At 37.1% G+C, this 20,790-nt stretch overlaps 2 protein-coding genes across 2 annotated transcripts; one reads left to right on the top strand and one right to left on the bottom strand.

Annotated features, from left to right (window-relative positions):
* The first annotated feature begins 2,525 nt into the window (after positions 1 to 2,525).
* Positions 2,526 to 8,922, top strand: LOC110379522 (uridine 5'-monophosphate synthase). Its single transcript, XM_021339222.3, has 3 exons — positions 2,526 to 2,896; positions 7,306 to 7,446; positions 7,742 to 8,922. Exons 2-3 carry the CDS (start codon positions 7,309 to 7,311, stop codon positions 8,243 to 8,245), a joined length of 642 nt encoding a protein of 213 aa, XP_021194897.3. The 5' UTR covers positions 2,526 to 2,896; positions 7,306 to 7,308; the 3' UTR covers positions 8,246 to 8,922.
* A 2,853-nt stretch (positions 8,923 to 11,775) lies between these two features.
* Positions 11,776 to 17,521, bottom strand: LOC110379521 (tubulin beta-1 chain). Its single transcript, XM_021339221.3, has 2 exons — positions 17,357 to 17,521; positions 11,776 to 13,571 (listed from the first exon to the last, which is right to left on the bottom strand). The coding sequence occupies exons 1-2, from the start codon at positions 17,411 to 17,413 to the stop codon at positions 12,285 to 12,287; spliced, it is 1,344 nt and encodes a 447-aa protein (XP_021194896.1). The 5' UTR covers positions 17,414 to 17,521; the 3' UTR covers positions 11,776 to 12,284.
* Between the last annotated feature and the right edge of the window lie 3,269 nt (positions 17,522 to 20,790).

Consider the following 20,790-nt stretch of genomic DNA (forward strand, 5'->3'; position numbering starts at 1 on the left):
ATTATGACACTATATCAAATTATAATTATAAGCAAACTAGCTTATGCCAGCGGTTTCACCCGCGTCCCTCTACTGCCCGTACCGAGAGAAAATATAGCTTACTATAGCTTCCGTCCGCGGTTTCGCCCGCGTAGAGTTAAGTTATATCGCGTTTCCAAGAGAATTCTTCAAAAGTCCGGGATAAAAACGATCCTATGTTCTTTCTCAAGGTCAACTCTATCTCTGGACCAAATATTAAAATTAGTTCAGTGGTTTAGACGTCAAAGTGTAACAGTACTTACCTACTTTCGCATTTATAATATTAGTCTACGGATAGTAGGGATGTTACTCGGGAAGAGCCAATTTTTATTTTGATTACCAACAGTGAAAGAATTTTTCTAATTAGTTCAATACACAGTTTCGGAGTCTTGAGGATGCAAACAAACAAACAAAAACTTCTTTATTGTATGAGTAAGTATAGATAATACATTCGTAATAGGTCACTTGGTCCATATTTTAAAGTGTTATGATCTTTAAAAAATATTTTTGTAGATAGGTACCTAATATTGTTTATCACGGCGTGGGATCTGTCATAGACAACAATTCAATATCTAAAAGTTAGTTCATAGATTTCAAGATAAACTTTTTATCTCCCGACTCCCGAAGATAAAAAGGGGTTTTGTAAGATTAGAAGTTAAATAATAACTTACCATGGTGAAAAGTGTTTGAAAAGGTGTCCCAATATTATTATTAAGGAATCAAAGTTTTTAGCACATAGGTCAAGCATTTTACGACCTACCATAATATCTAAGTAATTAAGATGTATTATGTATATCGATTCCAAAATGTGCATGTAAGTATTACTCAGATTTTGAGTGTATTTAAAAAAAAGTTACCAAGGCTCTTTATAAGAAGCACCTTATTAAAAAAAAAAAACAAGTTTCGGAAATTTATATCTCACTTATCTCATAGAATTACTTAGTGATCGGGAGATAAGGACTATCGTATCGTAAAGTTGAGATGGATCATTAAGTTGAGATTAAGCAAGATAAACAGCTGGATTCTGAAGAAAATACTAGAAACTAGTAGACTTTAACAAGTCTGCAATAAACTTGAAGTTTTTTTTGTTATTTGAGTGATAATCTCCGGAAATATGAGCCCAATTTTAATATTACATCTCTTAAAACGAATTATTAAGTTAAAAAAGATTTGTTTTTTTTTTTTGCCATGAATAAATCGAAATGGACAGATAAAACCGCGAGATAAAGTAAGTTATATTCACCAAATATTTCTAGAATCTACGGCCTAAACGTCATTAACTGTATCAACAGAAAAAAATCATCTCATGAACTATTCATAGACAGAAACAAAACAAACAAATAAAATAACTAATGAACAGATTTATTTTCTCAGAATATCTTTATGGAATCGAAACTTTTTTCTAACGACCTTCATCAATATTGTAGCTGACTCTCCTTTTATCAACTGCCTAGCCTTTTCCCAACTATGTTGTGGTCGGCTTCCAGTCTAACCGGATGTAGCTGAGTATCAGTGTGCCACGAGGATCAACTGCCCTATCTGACCTCTTCAACCTAGTTACTCGGTCAACCGATATACCCCTTGGTAAGACTGGTTGTCAGACTTACTGACCCTGACAACCCGTAACAACTGCCAAAGATGTTCAATGACAACCGGGACTTACAGTTTATCGTGCCTGTGGCACCAGAAAAATCAGTCCAGTAGTTTTTGAGTTTATCCATTACAAACAAACAGAAACACAATTTAGTATAGACATAAACGGAGACAAAAGTGCACTGAATAAAACTGCATTGAACAATCTGACCTTCGATTGAATGGACCAGATCACATAATTACTGAGTCATTTGCTTATCAACGTGTAAATTATTACCTATTTAATGTAAATAGCATTAAAATGTGGCAAGTTTCACTAATAGTGTTGTGGAAAGTTTGTCTAGAACCATTTAATTATAGATTGATTAGGTATTTTTATATTATTTGATATAAAGTTACTTTGAAATTAAAATCAAAGACAAACGAGTGAATTTATGATAAGATCTTATTTTTTTTTTTAAAGTAAACCAGTTATAGGTTTTAATTATAAGTTGCCTATTTTACCGTCATCCTTATACTTATCTATGCTGTGGTATTATAAGCTTTAGCATTTTGTCTTACCATACATCATTATTGGCAACAGAATTTTTGGTATATTTCCTGAAAGTGACATAAAAATCTATGGAAGTATACACGGAAATCGAACCTTCTTGCATACCAGACAGGCTATGGCCGCTAGGCAAATTAAACAGTACCTATCCTTTTTTATTACAAGCTCGTTATTTCAAACCTTTTTATTATAATCTTAATAGACAGACACAAGAAAAACTACTCATCAAACAATTATTCTTAACAACATAACAAACAAAAAATTCAAGCGAGAGAAACCGCGTGCAAAAACTATATTAAACATAAGCAGACATGTTTATTTCTACAATAACTGTCTTACAAGATACATGTGTCTACCAAATTAACAAATAAATACCATTTCGGATATAAAGTACAAAAATAGTGATGTGATTTATAAATTGGGAACTATTAAAAAAACATCGATAAAAATGATTGACATTTAAGTAAAAAAAATATTAAATTGCCGGATAATTCCAGAAATTACTTAACATTAATTTAGATATTTATTTATTGTGTTCTTCGCAGTAAAAGTGATTTTTTTCTTCTTCGGAAATCATAACCAATTTAACCATAGGATGACGCATTGGTGTTAGGTGTTTGGGGTCCAAAATTCGATCGTCAATGCAGATTTGTGACAACCTCGTTACTGTATCGTGGGACCCCGAGCTAGGTTGACGTAACCCTCAAGATTTTGGACGGAATTTTTCGAAAATACGTAAGTAAATATACCTAGTTTTGAGCTGTTAATGAGTGTATTGTTCATATCGCAGTTGGAACGCAATTTGTTTATATTGATTGAGAGAAAGTAGGTATTATAGGTAGGTAGGGTCAGCCTTGATGAAATGTCATGTATCCTTGTTATCTTTTACTAAACTATCTGTACATACATGAAGTAACTTACAAAGTAAATAAATAATATTTGAAGTCAAAATAAAGATTAAAATAATCGATCGTGTATGAACAACAATTTTTTTTCTGGAATGGGATGTATACTCAAAATTATTTGTGCTCTAAAAACAAAAAAGGTTTTGCTATTAAATTGATAAACTTTATAAAATAAGCTTATCGTATCTGATCGATTAGAGAACAACACTACCTTGTATTTTCAGCGCTTTTCCGTTAAGGTTTAACAAATATTCTTATTTATTTCTTATAATATTACCTACATAACATTTATGTAAATATACCTAACACAGGTAGATCTTCACATAACATAACGTGACATACATAGGAAAACCTACGTACCAATAATTCGATATTTAGATATACTATTTAAATCAAAAAGCCCACTCAGCACTCAATCTACATTATAGGGAATTCCAAAGATATCCATATATTCCTTTTTATTAGTGACTATCTGACTTTAATAATAGCTGTTGTTACTTACTAATAGTGAAAGAATTTTTCAAATTAGTTTAGTAGTTTCGAAGCCTTTCAGCTATGTACCTATAGACAAATTGAATAAGTACTTGGTAGGTAATTTATGCGGAAATCATTAGCAGGTACCTTAATTATGTCAAAGACACCAACTTATGATAAAGTTAACGGTGAATGTCAATGTCATTGCCATCAATGAGTTCATTAATTTATTTGAACCTTATTAACTGCTATGAACACGTTACTTCCTCATGAACAGAGTTAAATTCATTAGAATTCCGAAGGCTTTAAGGCTCAAAGTAATTAGGCGCAGATGCGGAGATATTATAGTTCTGATAATCTAAAGATTAATTACTATGTCAGCAAATAAAAGGCGATAGGTGATCTAATATCACACAGGTTTTAGGATTTTAAGTCCAAAAACATGTCTACTCTACTTTAATATTTCACGAATTGTAACAAGTCGTATTTTAACTTTAGTAAGTTTAGTACAATCTAGAATAGTGACAGCATTCTTAATTTTATGGTAACTTTGGTAAACCAGAACATCTTGGAAAGATGATAAAACCCGATTAGTTAAAACAAACATCACTTTCGCAATACTAACGAAAGCTTCTGGAATTTTCCTCCTGGTCTAGTTACATGACAGCTGATCAAGATGCCTCGTGACAAAATCTGCAATATTAAAAAACATTATTCGTATTCTGTGAAAAATGGTTTAAAACTAAAGTACCGTACCGTCAATATACGATTTGTATGTGACAGTGGCGGATTTACCAATAGGCCAAGTAGGCCAGTGCCTAGAGCGGCAGATTTAGAGGGGCGGCAAAATTAGCAATTTTTTTTACAGGTTTTTTTTATAATTGAGTATATGAGTACACAATCCATATATAAATAAACGATTAATAAACGCAAAATTAATAAACTGTAATATACATATACTTAGGTACTTACGTGATCATGAATTTTAAAATATTCTAATAGCGTTTCAATAAAAATAAAATAAAAGTTTCGCGGCTTTTTTCATCATACCTGGTTTGTTCTGCGCTCTTTGAGTCCTCAATTTAACAAAAAGTTAAAGCACCGAAGTAGTAAAAACAACTGACGCGTGGAGGACTTTTGTGTCCAAAACTCGAAAAATTTCGCGCTCGCTGCGCTCTCAGCTTTTTCACTTTACACTGGTTTTTTTCAAACTTGTTTGAGTATTTTTGTGTTCCAATACTCAAAAAATTTCGCGCTCGCTGCGCTCGCGCCTTTTACTTGACAGTGGCTATTTTCTGATTTCTTTAGGTATTATTGCGTCCCAAACTTCAACAATTTCGCGCTCGCTACGCTCGCGACTTCTTCTCTTTGCAGTGCTTTTTTCCACTCTTGTTTGGGTAGATATTTTTGTGTACCAAAACTAAAAAAAAAATCGCGCTCGCTTCGCTCGCGACTTTTTCACTTTACAAAATTATTGAGTTTTGGAACAGAAAAGTATTTACATTTGTCGTTTTTTTTGGGGGGCTGCACATTGCACAATAGGTAGTCCGCCCCGGGTGCCACCCGATGCTACGTCGCCACTGCATCATAGCACCCGAACGAATGAACCGATTTCAGTATATACTTAGTATAGTTTTTTTTTTTAGTGTATGATGAAAATCGATTGAGCCGTTTAAAAGTTACAGAGGTTTTACGCTTCAAAGTCGCTGTCATATAAACTTGTTAACATTAAACTCTTCGGTACATACATAGAGGCTTGCAAAAATAATCTAGTAACTGACAGAAATATCATTAAGTTCACAATCATTAGAGGCGGCAAAAATTGAATGGCCTACTAGCGGCAAGTTTGTAAATCCGCCACTGGTATGTGAACTTAATCAATCCTAAAAAACACACGATACAGCGATCGATGGTGTTCCCAGATATACCTTAGTTAGACACTAGCATGTAGCTCATTTTCCTGGTTTAACATACATATTTGTTTACTAAGATATGTACAGTGAACTACGGTTTCCATTCAATGGATAATTAATGGGCTCACTGATTTACTGACGTCAGCGAAATCTGGGTGTGAAGGTCTAAAATAAGTAACTACAAGCTTTTTCTAAAGTCGTATATGGCCTTTTAGAAGAGTATTAAATAGAGCCCATTTCTACAGCCCAGTTCGGTGCTCATATATTTTGAACCAAACATAAGTGGCACCGCAAGATTGAGCTAGTATGCTGAGTCACAAGTCACGTTTAGGGCACGTGGTGTTAGGCCGACGTTTGGGGTCCGATGTCTGATGCCCAGTACAATAATCTTATGCAATACAGTTCACTGTGAGGAAACTCCTTGTCAATGGGGCGTTCACTTCCAGTTAGATCCTAATCTTCGTGTTAAATTGGACCATTTGCTATGTATCTTGGTACTGATAGGTATCAGTAAATACCAACCTAGGTGTACTGGTAAACAGAGCAAGGATTACTTAGGATATACATGAGGAGAGAGGATACCACTAATGGTATGTCATTGCCTCTCTCCCGAGCGGTATTACATTTGAGGTGGTTAGAGGACAATAGATGAGTTGTGTGCAGAGGAAGACAAAATTAACGATGTTGCCTTTATAAATGACAACCATGCTGTTGCTGTTGCGTTATTTGTTAATCAGCCTCAGGGCGTAGACTTCTAGTCTGCCTCGAGAGGCGGTATCAGAGCAATGACCTCTATATTTCCTGGAATTCTGTTTCTAAAAGTTAACTCGCATGTTAGTTTGCATAACCAAGGAACGAATGATAGATTGGAGGTCCATGCTGTCTGAAACTGCAAAACTTCTATTTAATGCAGTAACAGGGTACCTATTATTAATAAGTTCAAGATGTAACGAGAATCTGTACCTATCTGATGATGTCTAAAGATACCACGTAAAGATAGTTTTCCGAATAAACTTTGCTTAACTTTGTACAAGATTTTGGACATATAAATGGTTAAAATTAACCATATAATGACGTCAAAACTTGCGCAAGATTTAATAAGATGTCCCTACGTTCCACATAAGTTCCGAATCAATGGAGATCTTGTCCAAACACACAGACAATCATTGTAAGACAGATATTGATATCAACCGGTTTACCGCGGAACTTTTTGGTGTAGAGCGATAGATTTTATTACCATCTTAACCTTATTCAAGGATTTAGATTACTTATTTATTATGCATAGTTCCTTGTGATGAAAGGGAACTAAAAATAAATGTAGCATGAATATCACGCTCTTAGCTCATGCGATATTAGGTAGGCAGATGTTTGTAGATTGTATTTTCTCTAATTTTTGCCTGATGATCGAGTGTCCATTGAGACACTTCTGAGAAAGTGGATTGTTGTAAGATTCGGTGGTGGAGATACTATGATAGCTTTGGAAGCCATTTTTTTCGGTCATACCTACTTATTTATTATTTTTTTATATTTGTTAGTCTAGTCTCGATTAAAATTCGAATTCCTCGAAGAGGAAGATGTCCAGGATAGAGCGAAGTGGAAGAAGAAGATACGGAAAGCGGACCCCGTCACAAGACGGGATAAACGCTAAGAAGAAGAAAGAAGTCTCGATTAAAATTAATAAGCATGCTAGGGAATAGTTGATTGAAGTGCAATCTCGGAAAATTATGGGACCTCACAAAGCACTGTTGCTTGCTAAGTTGCTACCAATTGACTTCGGAGCCTATTTCTTATTATTTTTGGAGCACTCTTTATACCAGGCCCTCGGTGACTTCAAACTATCTCGCATTTCCAGACTATGTGGAGTCTAGAGGAGCTGGCGGTGCGGCTGTTCGACGCCGGGGCGGTGCGCCTCGGAGACATCGAGGCTAAGATCGGCAGGCGAACCCCTATATACTTCGACTTGAGAGTCGTCGTGTCACATCCACAGATCATGGTAAGAACTCAGTAGGTACTTGTGGATCCAGGTGTGATTGATCCACATCCACAGATTGGGATAGTGGACGCTCTTCGGGGGAGGCCTACGTTTAGCAGTGTGCGGCAATAGGCTGTGATGAGTGATGAAATGAAAAACAAGTAGGAAAATACATTTTGCTGAATAAATACCTGCGTTGACATTTTCGTGTCATAGTTATGTAGTATTTCTAAACTTGCTTCCATTACCTATAGTACCTATATCCCTCTGCATTATCATGAAGAAAAAGATTCAATTTGTAATTTTCACATTTCAGCTATCAGTGGCGCAACATCTACAAAAGTTAGCGAGAGAAATAGATCACGACTTGCTCTGCGGAGTTCCCTACGCCGCGCTCCCCCTCGCAGCCGTCATGTCAGTCCACACCAACACTCCCATGATCATGAAGCGAAAGGAAACCAAAATGTATGCCACCAAGAGGATCCTAGAAGGAATCTTCGAGAAAAACCAGAAATGCTTAGTCGTAGAGGACGTAGTGACATCTGGCGGCAGTCTTATGGAAACAGTTGGCACGTTACGTTCCGAAGGCTTGGTCGTCACACACGCCGTCATAGTTCTCGACCGAGACCAAGGTGGCGCTAGTGTACTAAAACAGAACGGAATCCACGTAAAATCGATATTCACATTAACCGGCTTGTTGAAAATATTGAACGAAGCCGGCAAAATAAAAGATGAAACGGTTGAAATTATATTAGAACATATTAAGGAATGTCAATTTAGCAATTTGGATTTTATGAAAGACAATTTGGAAATTATGTGAGGTTAGCATTGAGTAATTGAGATAAGTAGGTAGTTAATTAGACCTACTTATGTTAAGTTTGCAGAATTATCATATGGTTCCATCTTTGTTAATCATATAAAAAGCACAGAAAAAGTGCAAGACAGTTATAATAGGCTACAATGCCATCGAAAGTTAAATCCTAGTTAAATAATTTTGCTTAAAGTTAAGTATAGCTAACCTCTTCCACACTAGAAATCAACGAATGTTAAGTTCTGCAACCTATCAAGGAATATTATAAAAAGGTGGTTGATGATTCATACATCATCATCATCATCAGTGAATGATACCTAGGTACGAGATTCGTGGTTCAGATAGCGTTAATGTCGAGTGTATTAATAACACTTAACATTTGGTTGCAATAATATGGCCACTGCACTAACGTGCAATATAATAGTATAAACTTTAGATTTAATTCATTACATAATTTAAGCACGTTTGATATAATTTTAGCTGCTAAATCTTCTGATTAGCAACTGAACCCATAGATATATAAACACTGCCTTATAAATACCTACTTCTAATCTCTGTATGATTGTATTATTTTATCTGTAGTTATTGTTCTAGTGTTAGTGTACTAGATATGGCATATTTATGAATGTAGTTTATATGATTGCAAAATATGTTAAAACAATTAAATTGGTTTATACGTAGAACAAGCATTTTAATTTCGGTGATACCTATTTATCAATTTCTTAGAAGCCTACTAAAATAAGGACTCGTCTAGGTAACCAATATGGCGAGGTATGGATAAATTAATAATGCCGATGAATTGACTAATCCAATTAGTAAACAATCAAATTACCCATTAGGTATTTACTTATGGAATAATAATGTAGGTATATATAAGAATAAATGCATTTTAATATAACAATACCTACACGTGTTTGAAGTTCCTGAGCTTCTGTACAATTTTCCTGTTTTGATTATTCCTCTAATTGGCCTATATGTGTGCGTTCGCGCAGCGGAATGTTGTTGAATTTAAAGATTTTAATTATGCAGATAATTAGTGTAAGACGTCCTATAATTGTGTATGGTAAATAAAAATTTGTGTATGCAGCCATTGTGGAGAAATTCACCAAAAACAGATTCCGCTGGGCGAACGTTGGCGAACGTTGTCCTGGAACTTTAATCCATAGACTTTAGAAGAAAAGAGATGTGTCCGAAAATTAGTGTGTATTTGTGTATAATTGATTATGTATGAATGAAATCAGTGCATGCATAAACTTCGGAGAAATTCAAGTTTCCGCTACGCGAACGTTTGGCCATTAGCTAGTTTTCATATAAAGCGCTTACATAGAGCTGTAGATTTTACATACGTTGTTTTGAATTTGTTTATATTTGTTTAAAAAACAGATTTAGAAAAAGTCGTAGGGTTTAAAAGATAAAAATATAAACGTAAAATACACTTATTAGGACTTAGTTCTTAAAGTATGCAGTTTGGGGTCTAGATTTTCACGTTTACACAAACCTTGTAAGTGTCTCCAACATGTTGCCAAGTATCAATGATGTTCCGTTAGTAATTAAAAAGTTATAGGATATTTTACCATGAACAGATCACTGTTTACAAAACAGTCGAATATCACGACGTTCTAAAGGAATTGCATGGTAAAATGTATGCCAAGAATTAGTTTAATCATTCAACTATTCACTTGCAAAATTTCATGTCATTAAATTCAGTAATTAAAGAAAGACAATTATAATACTGACGGAGCATCGAAACCCTACATAATCCGACCAAGTTCGGATAGCTACAAAAAAGCGGCCGTGCCATATGTCTAAGCAACGTTCTTAACTTGGTAGGTTAGTATTTATTAATTTGGTACAGTTGCGTACACAAGCGTTAGGAAGAAATAAAACAATTGTATTTCTTGATTGAAAAATATTTTTAATAATAATGCCACTATCTACGATAAAAATAAATCTTCAATTAACAAGTACTTCTCTATTTAAATATCCGTGTACAAAAATATTTTTATTATTACTTACTTACATAAATTACTTAACTATGTGATTAAAATTAACGTTAATAAACGTCGTAAAATGTCGTAGATAGTGGCATTATTATTAAAAAAATATTTTTCATTCAAGAAATGCAATTGTTTTTTTTTTTCCTAACGCTTGTGTACGCAACTGTACCACATTAATAAATATACTAACCTTCAAGTTAAGAACGCTTAGACATATGGCACCTTTTTGTAGCTATCCGAACTTGGTCGGATTATGTAGGGTTTCGATGCTCCGTCAGTATTATAATTGTCTTTCTTTAATTACTGAATTTAATGACATGAAATTTTGCAAGTGAATAGTTGAATGATTAAACTAATTATTGGCATACATTTTTACCATGCAATTCCTTTAGAACGTCGTGATATTCGACTGCTTTGTAAACAGTGATCTGTTCATGGTAAAATATCCTATAACTTTTAATTACTAACGGAACATCATTGATACTAGGCAACATGTTGGAGACTTACAAGGTTTGTGTAAACGTGAAAATCCAAACTGCAAACTTTAAGAACTAAGACCTAATAAGTGTATTTTACGTTTATATTTTTATCTTTTAAACCTACGACTTTTTCTAAATCTGTTTTTAAACAAATATAAACAAATTCAAAACAACGTATGTATCTACAGCTCTCTATGTAAGCGCTTTATATGAAAACTAGCTAATGGCGTTCGCGTAGCGGAAACTTGAATTTCTCGAAGTTTATATGCACATTTCATTCACATCAATTATACACAAATACACACTAATTTTCGGACACACTCTTTTTTCTAAAGTCTATGGATTAAAAGTTCCGCCGGTTTCGTTGGTGAATCTGAACAATGGCTCCACAATATTTACCATACACAATTTTACGTTTACACTAATTATCTGCATAATTAAAATCTTTAAATTCAACAACATTCCGCTGCGCGAACGCACACGGCCTATATTTAGTTCCCTTTGATAAGAGCAGTAAATGACAATGCTTAGGAAGGTAGCTACCTACCCTAGTGCACCGTTATACGCCATGATGAGGAAGCAGCTACATCCGGCGAATGCAAATGCATTTTAATTGTAGTTAGGTAGTTCTATCATATTGTAATTGCATTGTAACTATATTTATTATCAAGCATGTCTCTGAATACAATGCTCGCCAAATTGCTATCCCAGGGTTCTTTCTTCAATTTAACAAGTTAGGTGAAGTCACTATATTTGGTTAGGATAACAACCAAGGATCTAATTCCTAGTAAAGCTACCGACGGAAAACTAACTCGCACGAAGGTATACGAACCAAATCCTTTAATCTCTTCTAAAAGAATCCATAGGACTTGCATAATCGTGTGCCTGTTCAGTTTCAAATCATGTATTGTGTGTATGTTACATGTGTGGTGTGCGGTGTCTCAATTAGTACCTATAGCAGGGGTAGTGAACCTGATTAGTTACTCCTGAATGTGGGTGCTAGAGCAGTACTGATAATTCGAATTACTGGTCCAGGTAAAGGTAAGAAAATAAAACGAAGCCATTAAAATCATTGTAGTTTTATTACTCACTGGAATATAATAATTAAAAACCTTTGATCGATTTCGAAATGTTGTACTAGCTTCTTAGTAAAAAAGCCAATGAATAACACATTATTTGAACAGTATCAAACGAAGTATTAAAATTAAACTTAGGCATTAAAAAATAGTTCAGCCTTATCAAAAAAAAGATCTTTTCCTTTGTGTCATCAGTGTGTCGACAGCACTGCGCTGGTGGTCAGGCGAAGGGCCCACGTCGCTGGGGGAACCTGTTTACAGCCATAAACATCCGAGAGTCGCCCTTCGGTCAAGGAAAACACACACACGGGAATGTAGACGCGACGTCACCAACGTGTAGGAACGTCCTACGTAACATAAATAAGTCAACGACGGTACAGTTACACGGAAATACTAATGCAAATCAAAAGACGTCCCGTGCGACACGCCGGACGCTCGGATAAGGAGCGGGGGGGAGGTGTTAGGGGGAGCGGGAGGGGTAGTTGGGTGTGAGTGCTTAGTTGTCTTCGATCTCCTGCTCCTGCTCCTCGTCGAACTCGGCGTCCTCGTCGGCGGTGGCCTCCTGGTACTGCTGGTACTCGGACACCAGGTCGTTCATGTTGCTCTCCGCCTCCGTGAACTCCATCTCGTCCATGCCCTCGCCGGTGTACCAGTGCAAGAAAGCCTTGCGCCTGAACATAGCGGTGAACTGCTCCGAGATGCGCTTGAACAGCTCCTGGATGGCGGTGGAGTTGCCGATGAACGTGGCTGCCATCTTGAGGCCGCGAGGTGGGATGTCGCACACGGCGGTCTTCACGTTGTTGGGGATCCATTCCACGAAGTATGACGAGTTCTTGTTCTGGATGTTGAGCATCTGCTCGTCCACCTCCTTCATGGACATGCGGCCTCGGAAGATGGCGGCCACGGTCAGGTAGCGGCCGTGGCGCGGGTCGCACGCCGCCATCATGTTCTTGGCGTCGAACATCTGCTGCGTGAGCTCGGGCACGGTGAGGGCGCGGTACTGCTGGCTGCCGCGAGATGTCAGGGGAGCGAAGCCGGGCATGAAGAAGTGCAGACGTGGGAACGGCACCATGTTGACAGCCAGCTTGCGGAGATCCGCATTCAGCTGGCCAGGGAACCGCAGACACGTCGTCACGCCGGACATGGTCAGCGACACCAGGTGGTTCAGGTCGCCGTACGTGGGTGTGGATAGTTTGAGCGTGCGGAAGCAGATGTCGTATAATGCCTCATTGTCGATACAGTAGGTCTCGTCGGTGTTTTCTACTAACTGGTGGACTGATAGTGTGGCGTTGTAAGGTTCTACTACTGTGTCTGACACTTTGGGCGAAGGTACAACTGAGTATGTGTTCATAATTCTGTCGGGATATTCCTCTCTGATTTTGGAGATAAGAAGTGTGCCCATTCCGGAACCAGTGCCGCCGCCGAGCGAGTGTGTGAGTTGGAAACCTTGGAGGCAATCACATGACTCTGCTTCCTTGCGTACGACGTCTAATACTGAATCGACTAGTTCGGCTCCCTCGGTGTAGTGACCCTTGGCCCAGTTGTTACCGGCGCCGGACTGTCCGAACACGAAGTTGTCCGGCCGGAAGATCTGTCCGAAGGGGCCCGAGCGCACCGAGTCCATGGTGCCGGGCTCCAGGTCGACGAGGATGGCGCGCGGCACGTACTTGCCGCCGGAGGCCTCATTGTAGTACACGTTGATGCGCTCCAGCTGCAGGTCCGAGTCGCCATGGTAGGCGCCGGTGGGGTCGATGCCGTGCTCGTCAGAGATGATCTCCCAGAACTGAAACAACCATCAAAAACTTATTAGCACTGAGATAAAGTATGAAGATGAAATAACATTACAATGAAGTATAAGTGCGAGGTGAATAATCTATTAGCACAAGGCGTCGGCGCGGCGGTGTGTGCGTAGGATGAGTCACGGTCGCCCAGGCGACGGGGTTCGCAACAAACTGCGGCTCCCGAGGCGTCGCCTCGACATTAACATATTTACGAGGTCGATATCGATCCAGCCCACTACCATAAAGGTACATCAACGATTTAAATCACGTCTTAAACCGATGAATAAGTATAATTGCAGCAAAAACATTATGGCCGCCCACTTTCGTGTTTATGTCATGTTGCCTTAAAAGAGGAGAGCGCGAAGCAAGTTTCTCGTTTGGTCTGACAGCTTGTCGAACTATAAATCAGGCGGGTCGGGGTTGCTGTGCGCGCACCCAGCTCGGCTAACACGAATAAATGTAATTCTTGATATAAAACACAAGTCATCCATTAACATTGCCGCGAGATTTTATCGCGAATCAATTGAGAGGCTTTCTAGGTAAATGAAACTCGCGCGAATAGAGAACGGCCGATAAGATCGGTTGTTGACTCATTCGTGGCGAGATTATAATGTAGAAAGAAATAATATTTTTAAACAGTGCAGTCACGTAACGCTTTAGTCATGGCTACTTTTCAGAGGCCACCAATGGTAACAATAGGCAGTATTTTCGTCTGAAAAAGGACCTTAGTGGTTACTAAACACGCAAGACACCGCCGCGCCTTTTAGGATAGATTGCGATGACGATCTTTTGAAACTAAACCGAGCCTGTATTCCTATTTCTTTTGTGAGTATTTTAAATGCAGAATTTTATATGTAAGAGATATCTTGTTGTAAATATTACCTTTTATCAGTGTTATATCGTTATCATATCAACATAATAGGAAATCTACATAGGAACTTTCTTGGAAGTCTTAAAATCGAGTGTTCGTCATATTGGTGGACGTGATGCGATGGTGCACACCACGACTTCATCAAAACGATATATTCTAGCGCCTTGTTGGTGGGCACATATGTAGGAGACATCATGTACCTTCATTGAAGCGCATAACTGACGAAGCTTGGCAGTAACAAGTTATATGGTCTGTTAAAAACCGATTCGGATTTTTTTATCGCCGGAAAGTCTGTCGATCGATACGTAGATCACGCTACAAAAAGCGGGTCACAGCGGAAGACACCGCGGGATTGGCTTAGCTTGTAAAATCACAGACTGGCACGGAGACAGTTGCGTGTCGCTAACAATTACCGTCTGTGACATGCAAATAACTAAGAAAGTTTAGAAAAGTACGACTTGTTAGCATTTAGGTAGAACAATGAATAGCTTTGATCGTTTTCTGTAAGCTTGCTACAGTATTTCGTATAAGTTTTCTGTAGGTAAGCTACTTATAAAACAAAAAATATTTTTGGTATATTGAAATTGTTTAAAAATTACTGGCTGCACTTTCTCAAAAGCAGTTCACGCGTCTTGAATGAAAGAAATGAATTTAATTCCTACTGCACGATGTCTATTCGAAGTTTGGGCATTTTGCCAGAAGCTGGAAAAATCGCTTCCCGACAGCTCGCACGCATTCAATATAGCGATATACCTACTTAGGTAACGTGTTGACATTTTGGGAAGAGGTAACGAGTCAGTTTGGGAAACTATTTTTTTAGTTTACCAAGAACATGTAACTATGTACCTAGCAAGTCTACGTGTGTACCTACCTACCTACCTATGTTTCATCTTACAGTCATATGAAAAGAATGTGAATTTCAGGAATACACTACTAACCCATTGAAAATAAACATGATACATTATTTGAATCATAGGTAGGTATCTACTGTACTTTAGTATCAGTTACATAAAGATAGGCGGAATACGTATGAGTTGTAGGTACCTTAATGATTGATATTGCAATGTGCACTAATTGACGTTAAAAACATCTCGAAACTTCTACGATTCTTCTAATCTTTTAATTACTTGATTGTTTACTGTAGATCTTAATGCAATTTGACTTAGTTTAACTGAATTACGTTTACAAATACAATAGCAATCATTCTATTAGGTGTATTCATTAAACAATTGGTTTAACCACGTGTTTAGGCCAATTAATCCTATTAAATTAAATGCTATCTATCTTTGACTGGCCGTGGATTAGACTTATTTATTAGTTAGAAGATTATCTTCGAAGTAGGTCATCAATATTTCCTTTTTCCTGAGTTAAGTACCTATTTGTGAAGGAGTTAGGAAACGTAGGAAGATTGGTTTATTGTTCTTGTTTGTTATACAGAACCCACTATAACGACTGTAGTTATGTAGATATGCAACATTTTGACTTCTGTCAAAGATCATTCATGTTTTGTCAACAAAAGTTTATTATCAAGCTATACCTATCATGTACTTAAGAATATTAAGGTAAGATTTGCCTGTAAAGTTAACTAGGTGCATTTATATCCAATCGAGACTTCAAAGAGACTTAACATCAAAAGAGTTCCTGATTTCGAAACAAACGTCTCTGGATAGTTATCTTGTCGTAAACTTGCTCCACAAACATGTGCTAAGCCGTGCTATTTCGGCGACTGCGGAAGAGCAACGGTCAACGAACTATTCTACCACGGTAACTGCCGCAGCCTATTTAAATTTCATAATTAACTTTTTGCAGAACGCGCATGAAATTAAAACTCGGCAATTAACTATGTGCGAGCTTTTTATTAGCTACTAGTTTTAATGTGATGAAGTAAAGGAAATTGATGTAGGTACTCTTGGCAATATTGTCAGTTGTTTTGTTTACTAATTATTTAAATGTGTTTACTGTAATCAGCTATCGAATTAATAATATTTGGAAAAAGAACACGACTTCTAAATAATTGAGCATGTTCAGGATACAAAAAAAAACGTCCGCGGCAGCTGTCGTAACATTTGGCGGATCCCGATCCCGTAGTACCAACGGAAAGGACTCAAATTTCGAACGTTACAAACGCAGGCCTACGATTGGCTGGCCCTTATCATGGGACGCGGTCCGGCAACCTTGAGCGGGGATCCAAACATACTCGCCCTTTATAACGGTTTTTTTATGGCGGGAACTTACCTACTAGACTACAAAAGATTAAAATGCTATTGTATTAACAGTACACTCATTGTTATAGCAAAAGCGACGAACAACTACCTAGGTATGTGGAAACAATATTGAATTCCTTTGTCTAAAATAGGTATGCGGCATACCGGAACACTGACGTTCCAGTAAATCTTGTAAAGTTCATGATACAAAGCCGTATATTCGAGAAAAACATTACAACTATTCGCGAAATTCATGCGAAACTCGATAATCCAAATCCGTAGTGCATCCGCCAACCGGCAAATAACACGTGGAAGTCGGCGACAGACGACTTGAAGAGGCCTACGTATCGATCGATAGCCGAATTCACTGGGTGCGGCTTTCACCAACTCGTCTTTTACATAGTATTTACACGATAAATGATGACGTGACTATATAAATGCGAAAGTCATCAGAAAATTGACACGATACTACATCGACGCACGAAAAAAGTCGCAAAGTCCATAATCCGCGGCCACACCCACTGACTCTAAAATATGACAAACACTCGACCACCGTTAATTGAACACAATTTAGATCTTATTTGCGAGAATTAGTAAAGGAAACAGTTGTCAATTGTTTCATTTTTCGAGTCGTGGCGTGAGGCCGGCGTCACAAAATGCCGGCCGCTAAGCGCACGTTCGAAATTAGATATTACAAAAACAAAAGAATTACCTTGGCTCCAATCTGGTTACCGCATTGACCGGCCTGGATATGCACGATTTCCCTCATTTTGTTTAATATGAACTTAGTTTACTTAGTAACTATAAAAATTGTTTTCTGCTCCGCACGCACCACGTACTCTCGTGGTCGCTTGAAGAATAATTTTGTTCCGTTTCGTCCGATTGACCTAGGCTACGGATGCGCCAGTGCTGTAGTTATACCCGTCGTATTATATATCGATAAAATATGACGCATTGCGACACACTTTCGAGTGTGAGGGAAAATTGGGTGTTTTGCGGGGTGAGGTGTATTTTTAAAACAGTTACTTTAAAATTCATTCGTTTTTTTAATGTAACTAAACAAAACACACCCTTACGCTAAGGTTAACATTTTTGAAGAGGGAGGGGGAAATCAAAAAGTACTATTCTTTCAGTCCTAGGTACCCATTCAATATTTAGCATATAGCCTTTATTATTTTAGACATATTATTTTTTTTAAACACATTATGCCTAAGATCCCCCACCTCACCTGCCGCTAACGAAAGTTGGAAAACCAGCTTCTAGTGAAAAAAACACGCTCAAATATAAAACTTTAAAAACTTACTTAAAAATCGACTTCATGTATTGTATTTTCTTTGTAAGTCAAATCAAATCATTTATTTCATTTAGTCCTTTACAAGCACTTATGAACGTCAGAAATTATAAATAAGGTTGATTCTAGTTGCCCATTCCAAAAGTAGCTTCCTATGAAGAAGAACGGGCAAGAAACTCCATGGTTACTCTTTTTACAACACAATGGGTAATACATTTGGAATGTATTGATACATACGATAATAACGTAAAAAAAAGAAGTGTTTACAATATTTTAAGGATTGACTCTGAGAAAGTTATACAATGCAAGTTGGACTAGGAATTAGCTTCAATATTAGCTTTAATATTAAAATTAGGAACTATTATTTATTATTATACAAACTAATTTTACGAAGTTAATAACTTAAACAAACCAAGTTATATAAAGCAAAAAAAAAATAAGAACAAAATCATCAAGGAGTACAAAGATATTCCCAGACAGCCTGCCAGTCGCCAGGGAGTAAATAGAATGAAATGGGATGGAAGTGATAAGATAGAAAATGTTTTGAAAACAAATGCCTAAAACCGTACCTACTTATAACTCCACTCTTCGGTGGTTAAGAAGTAGTAGACCAACAGCTAAAGATTCATATAATACCCTAAATATTGGTTAACTTTCTTCTTCTCGTGTTTCTGACACACTGTCATAAACTGCCTGCCCTTACGCCAACGCTGTTGGAGTCGGCTTCCAGTGTAACGGATGCAGCTGAGTACCAGTGTTTAACAAGGAGCGACTGCCTATCTGACCTCCTCAACCCAGTTATCCGGGCAAACCAATACCCCTTGGTAAGACTGGTTGTCAGACTTTATATCTCCCGACCCGTAAAGACTGCCAAAGATGTTCAATGGAGCCAGTACAGTTATAATTACAATCACACTTCAGTTTATGAAGCTTTTTGAAACATAATTAACTTAATGATCGATAGATCCACGCGTCTTTGACATAACCATGAGCACTGTAAGATTACTAATTTAAAAAGTAACAAACCAATCAACAAACAAATATTTCTCTTAAATAGTCTTTATTCAGATTTTTAGTTTTATATTGTGAGTTGATCTATAAAAAGGATCTAAGTTATAATACGTTATGTAAAGTATACGTTTTAAGTGTACTGCCTGTTTATGTACAAATAAACTATATTAATCACTTATGATTTTGTCACCATTACATAAACATAAATGTACCAATAATAATTGCAAAGAAGTAATTTATTTTTACAACTATCGATATGCGTATATCGATACTCGAGCAGCCCAACAATTTACAGCTGCTCTCCTATTGGTGGTTGGATGATATCGACATGGCTGCCAACTTCACAAAAAAAATATAATTGGCGTCCCATTTTAGTACTATCTTATTTCTTTATTTTTCAAAGTTATTTACAGGAATAAATTAAGGGATTAATGTATTGTATGCTGATGTATCATTTCTACGTTTTTAGTCAGTTTCTCGACTATGTTACCATACAATAATTTTCGTTTAGAGACACAGATGTTTGTGTGGTTGGTATTCTGTCTGCAGTAGTGGGGCTGCCAGACTGTAAAATTGGATACAAAATATGTATAATCGGGCGTCCATGTATCCATGATATTTTCATATAGAGTAAATTGGGTTGGCTTGTTGCTTTTTTACATTTGAACCCTTTGTGATAGACGATAATTTAAATTGTTATAAACATGGGTGTATATATACAAAAACAAATGCAAGATACGTTGTTAGACTAATAGTATGGAGATAAAGTATTGCTGAGATGACAAAGACGGAATGGAGATTTAAGTGTCGTATATGCCCATGTCTATAGTGTCCGCGTCTAGAATATTTCTGTATAATACGACCAAATTTTGTACAATTGCAGATCCTAAACCGTATAATAGTAGTATATTTTTAGCTGGCAACCCTGTGGTGAAGGCGAATGCGATGAGTGTCGAGGCTTGGTTCACTATGGATGGCGCCCCGGCCGGCCGGCGAAAACTGTACAACAAAAAATAATCAAATACCTTATGTCAATTAAGACTTATAATTTTACAAATGACATTTATATGCTAACGTTATTACTTTGAACTTGAGTGAATGGAGCGTAGTCAGATATTTTGAATTTTCATTGTTATTATTTTTTATTCAGAAGTAAGGATATAACTTCCTTCCTGTAAATTAACTGTTAATTTTAGTAATGTTAGCTTAGCACCTACTTACTTATTTATGACTTGACATCAGTATGTCAAAACAAAAATAATAAACTTTTAAAATTATTTCACTAAGTACCTAATATATACATGAAATACCCTTGCAATAGAATAGCTTTTAAATAGGGGCTATTTCATTCTCAAAGTGCTGATTCCGAGTTTTGACAGCTTTCGCAACTCGATACGTAATTATAACTCTATTGAAATAAAGAGTCGTATGCTACGTCACATTATTTAGGTATTACTTCTTCTTTCATTTTGCCGGTTAATAATGATTACACTCGCAAAAGTGAGCTCAAGGGTAATACGACCAAGTACTGATGACAGTCTTTATTAAATATAGGTACAATTCTAAGATAATTGCTACGTGATTCAATGCTATGATAATCTTCGCATCGAAAAAATTAACTTGCAAAACTCGCACTAGGCACTCTGGTTTCCGTAAATACCTAAAGGGATAAACAGGGCCCTATTTTTAAGACTACTGTCCGGCTGAAATTGTCATAGATGATATAAGTAGGTACCTATTTGCCATCGTGCGCAGATTCGACTCGCACTTGGCAGGTAATTTTTATGCGGCAGCTGAAAGTAATTCCCATAGGAAGAAGGTTAAATCCCGAGCGGTAGATTGTC

Source organism: Helicoverpa armigera, chromosome 25 (assembly GCF_030705265.1).
Source record: "Helicoverpa armigera isolate CAAS_96S chromosome 25, ASM3070526v1, whole genome shotgun sequence".
Taxonomy (NCBI): Eukaryota; Metazoa; Arthropoda; class Insecta; order Lepidoptera; family Noctuidae; genus Helicoverpa; species Helicoverpa armigera.

Bases quoted from the DNA above. Each gene is read 5' to 3' on its own strand.
- LOC110379522 (XM_021339222.3), top strand. From the start codon at position 7,309: ATGTGGAGTCTAGAGGAGCTGGCGGTGCGGCTGTTCGACGCCGGGGCG. The intron at 7,447-7,741 runs GTAAGAACTCAG...TTCACATTTCAG, and splicing joins TGTCACATCCACAGATCATG to CTATCAGTGGCGCAACATCT.
- LOC110379521 (XM_021339221.3), bottom strand. From the start codon at position 17,413: ATGAGGGAAATCGTGCATATCCAGGCCGGTCAATGCGGTAACCAGATT. The intron at 13,572-17,356 runs GTAATTCTTTTG...TGGTTGTTTCAG, and splicing joins GTAACCAGATTGGAGCCAAG to TTCTGGGAGATCATCTCTGA.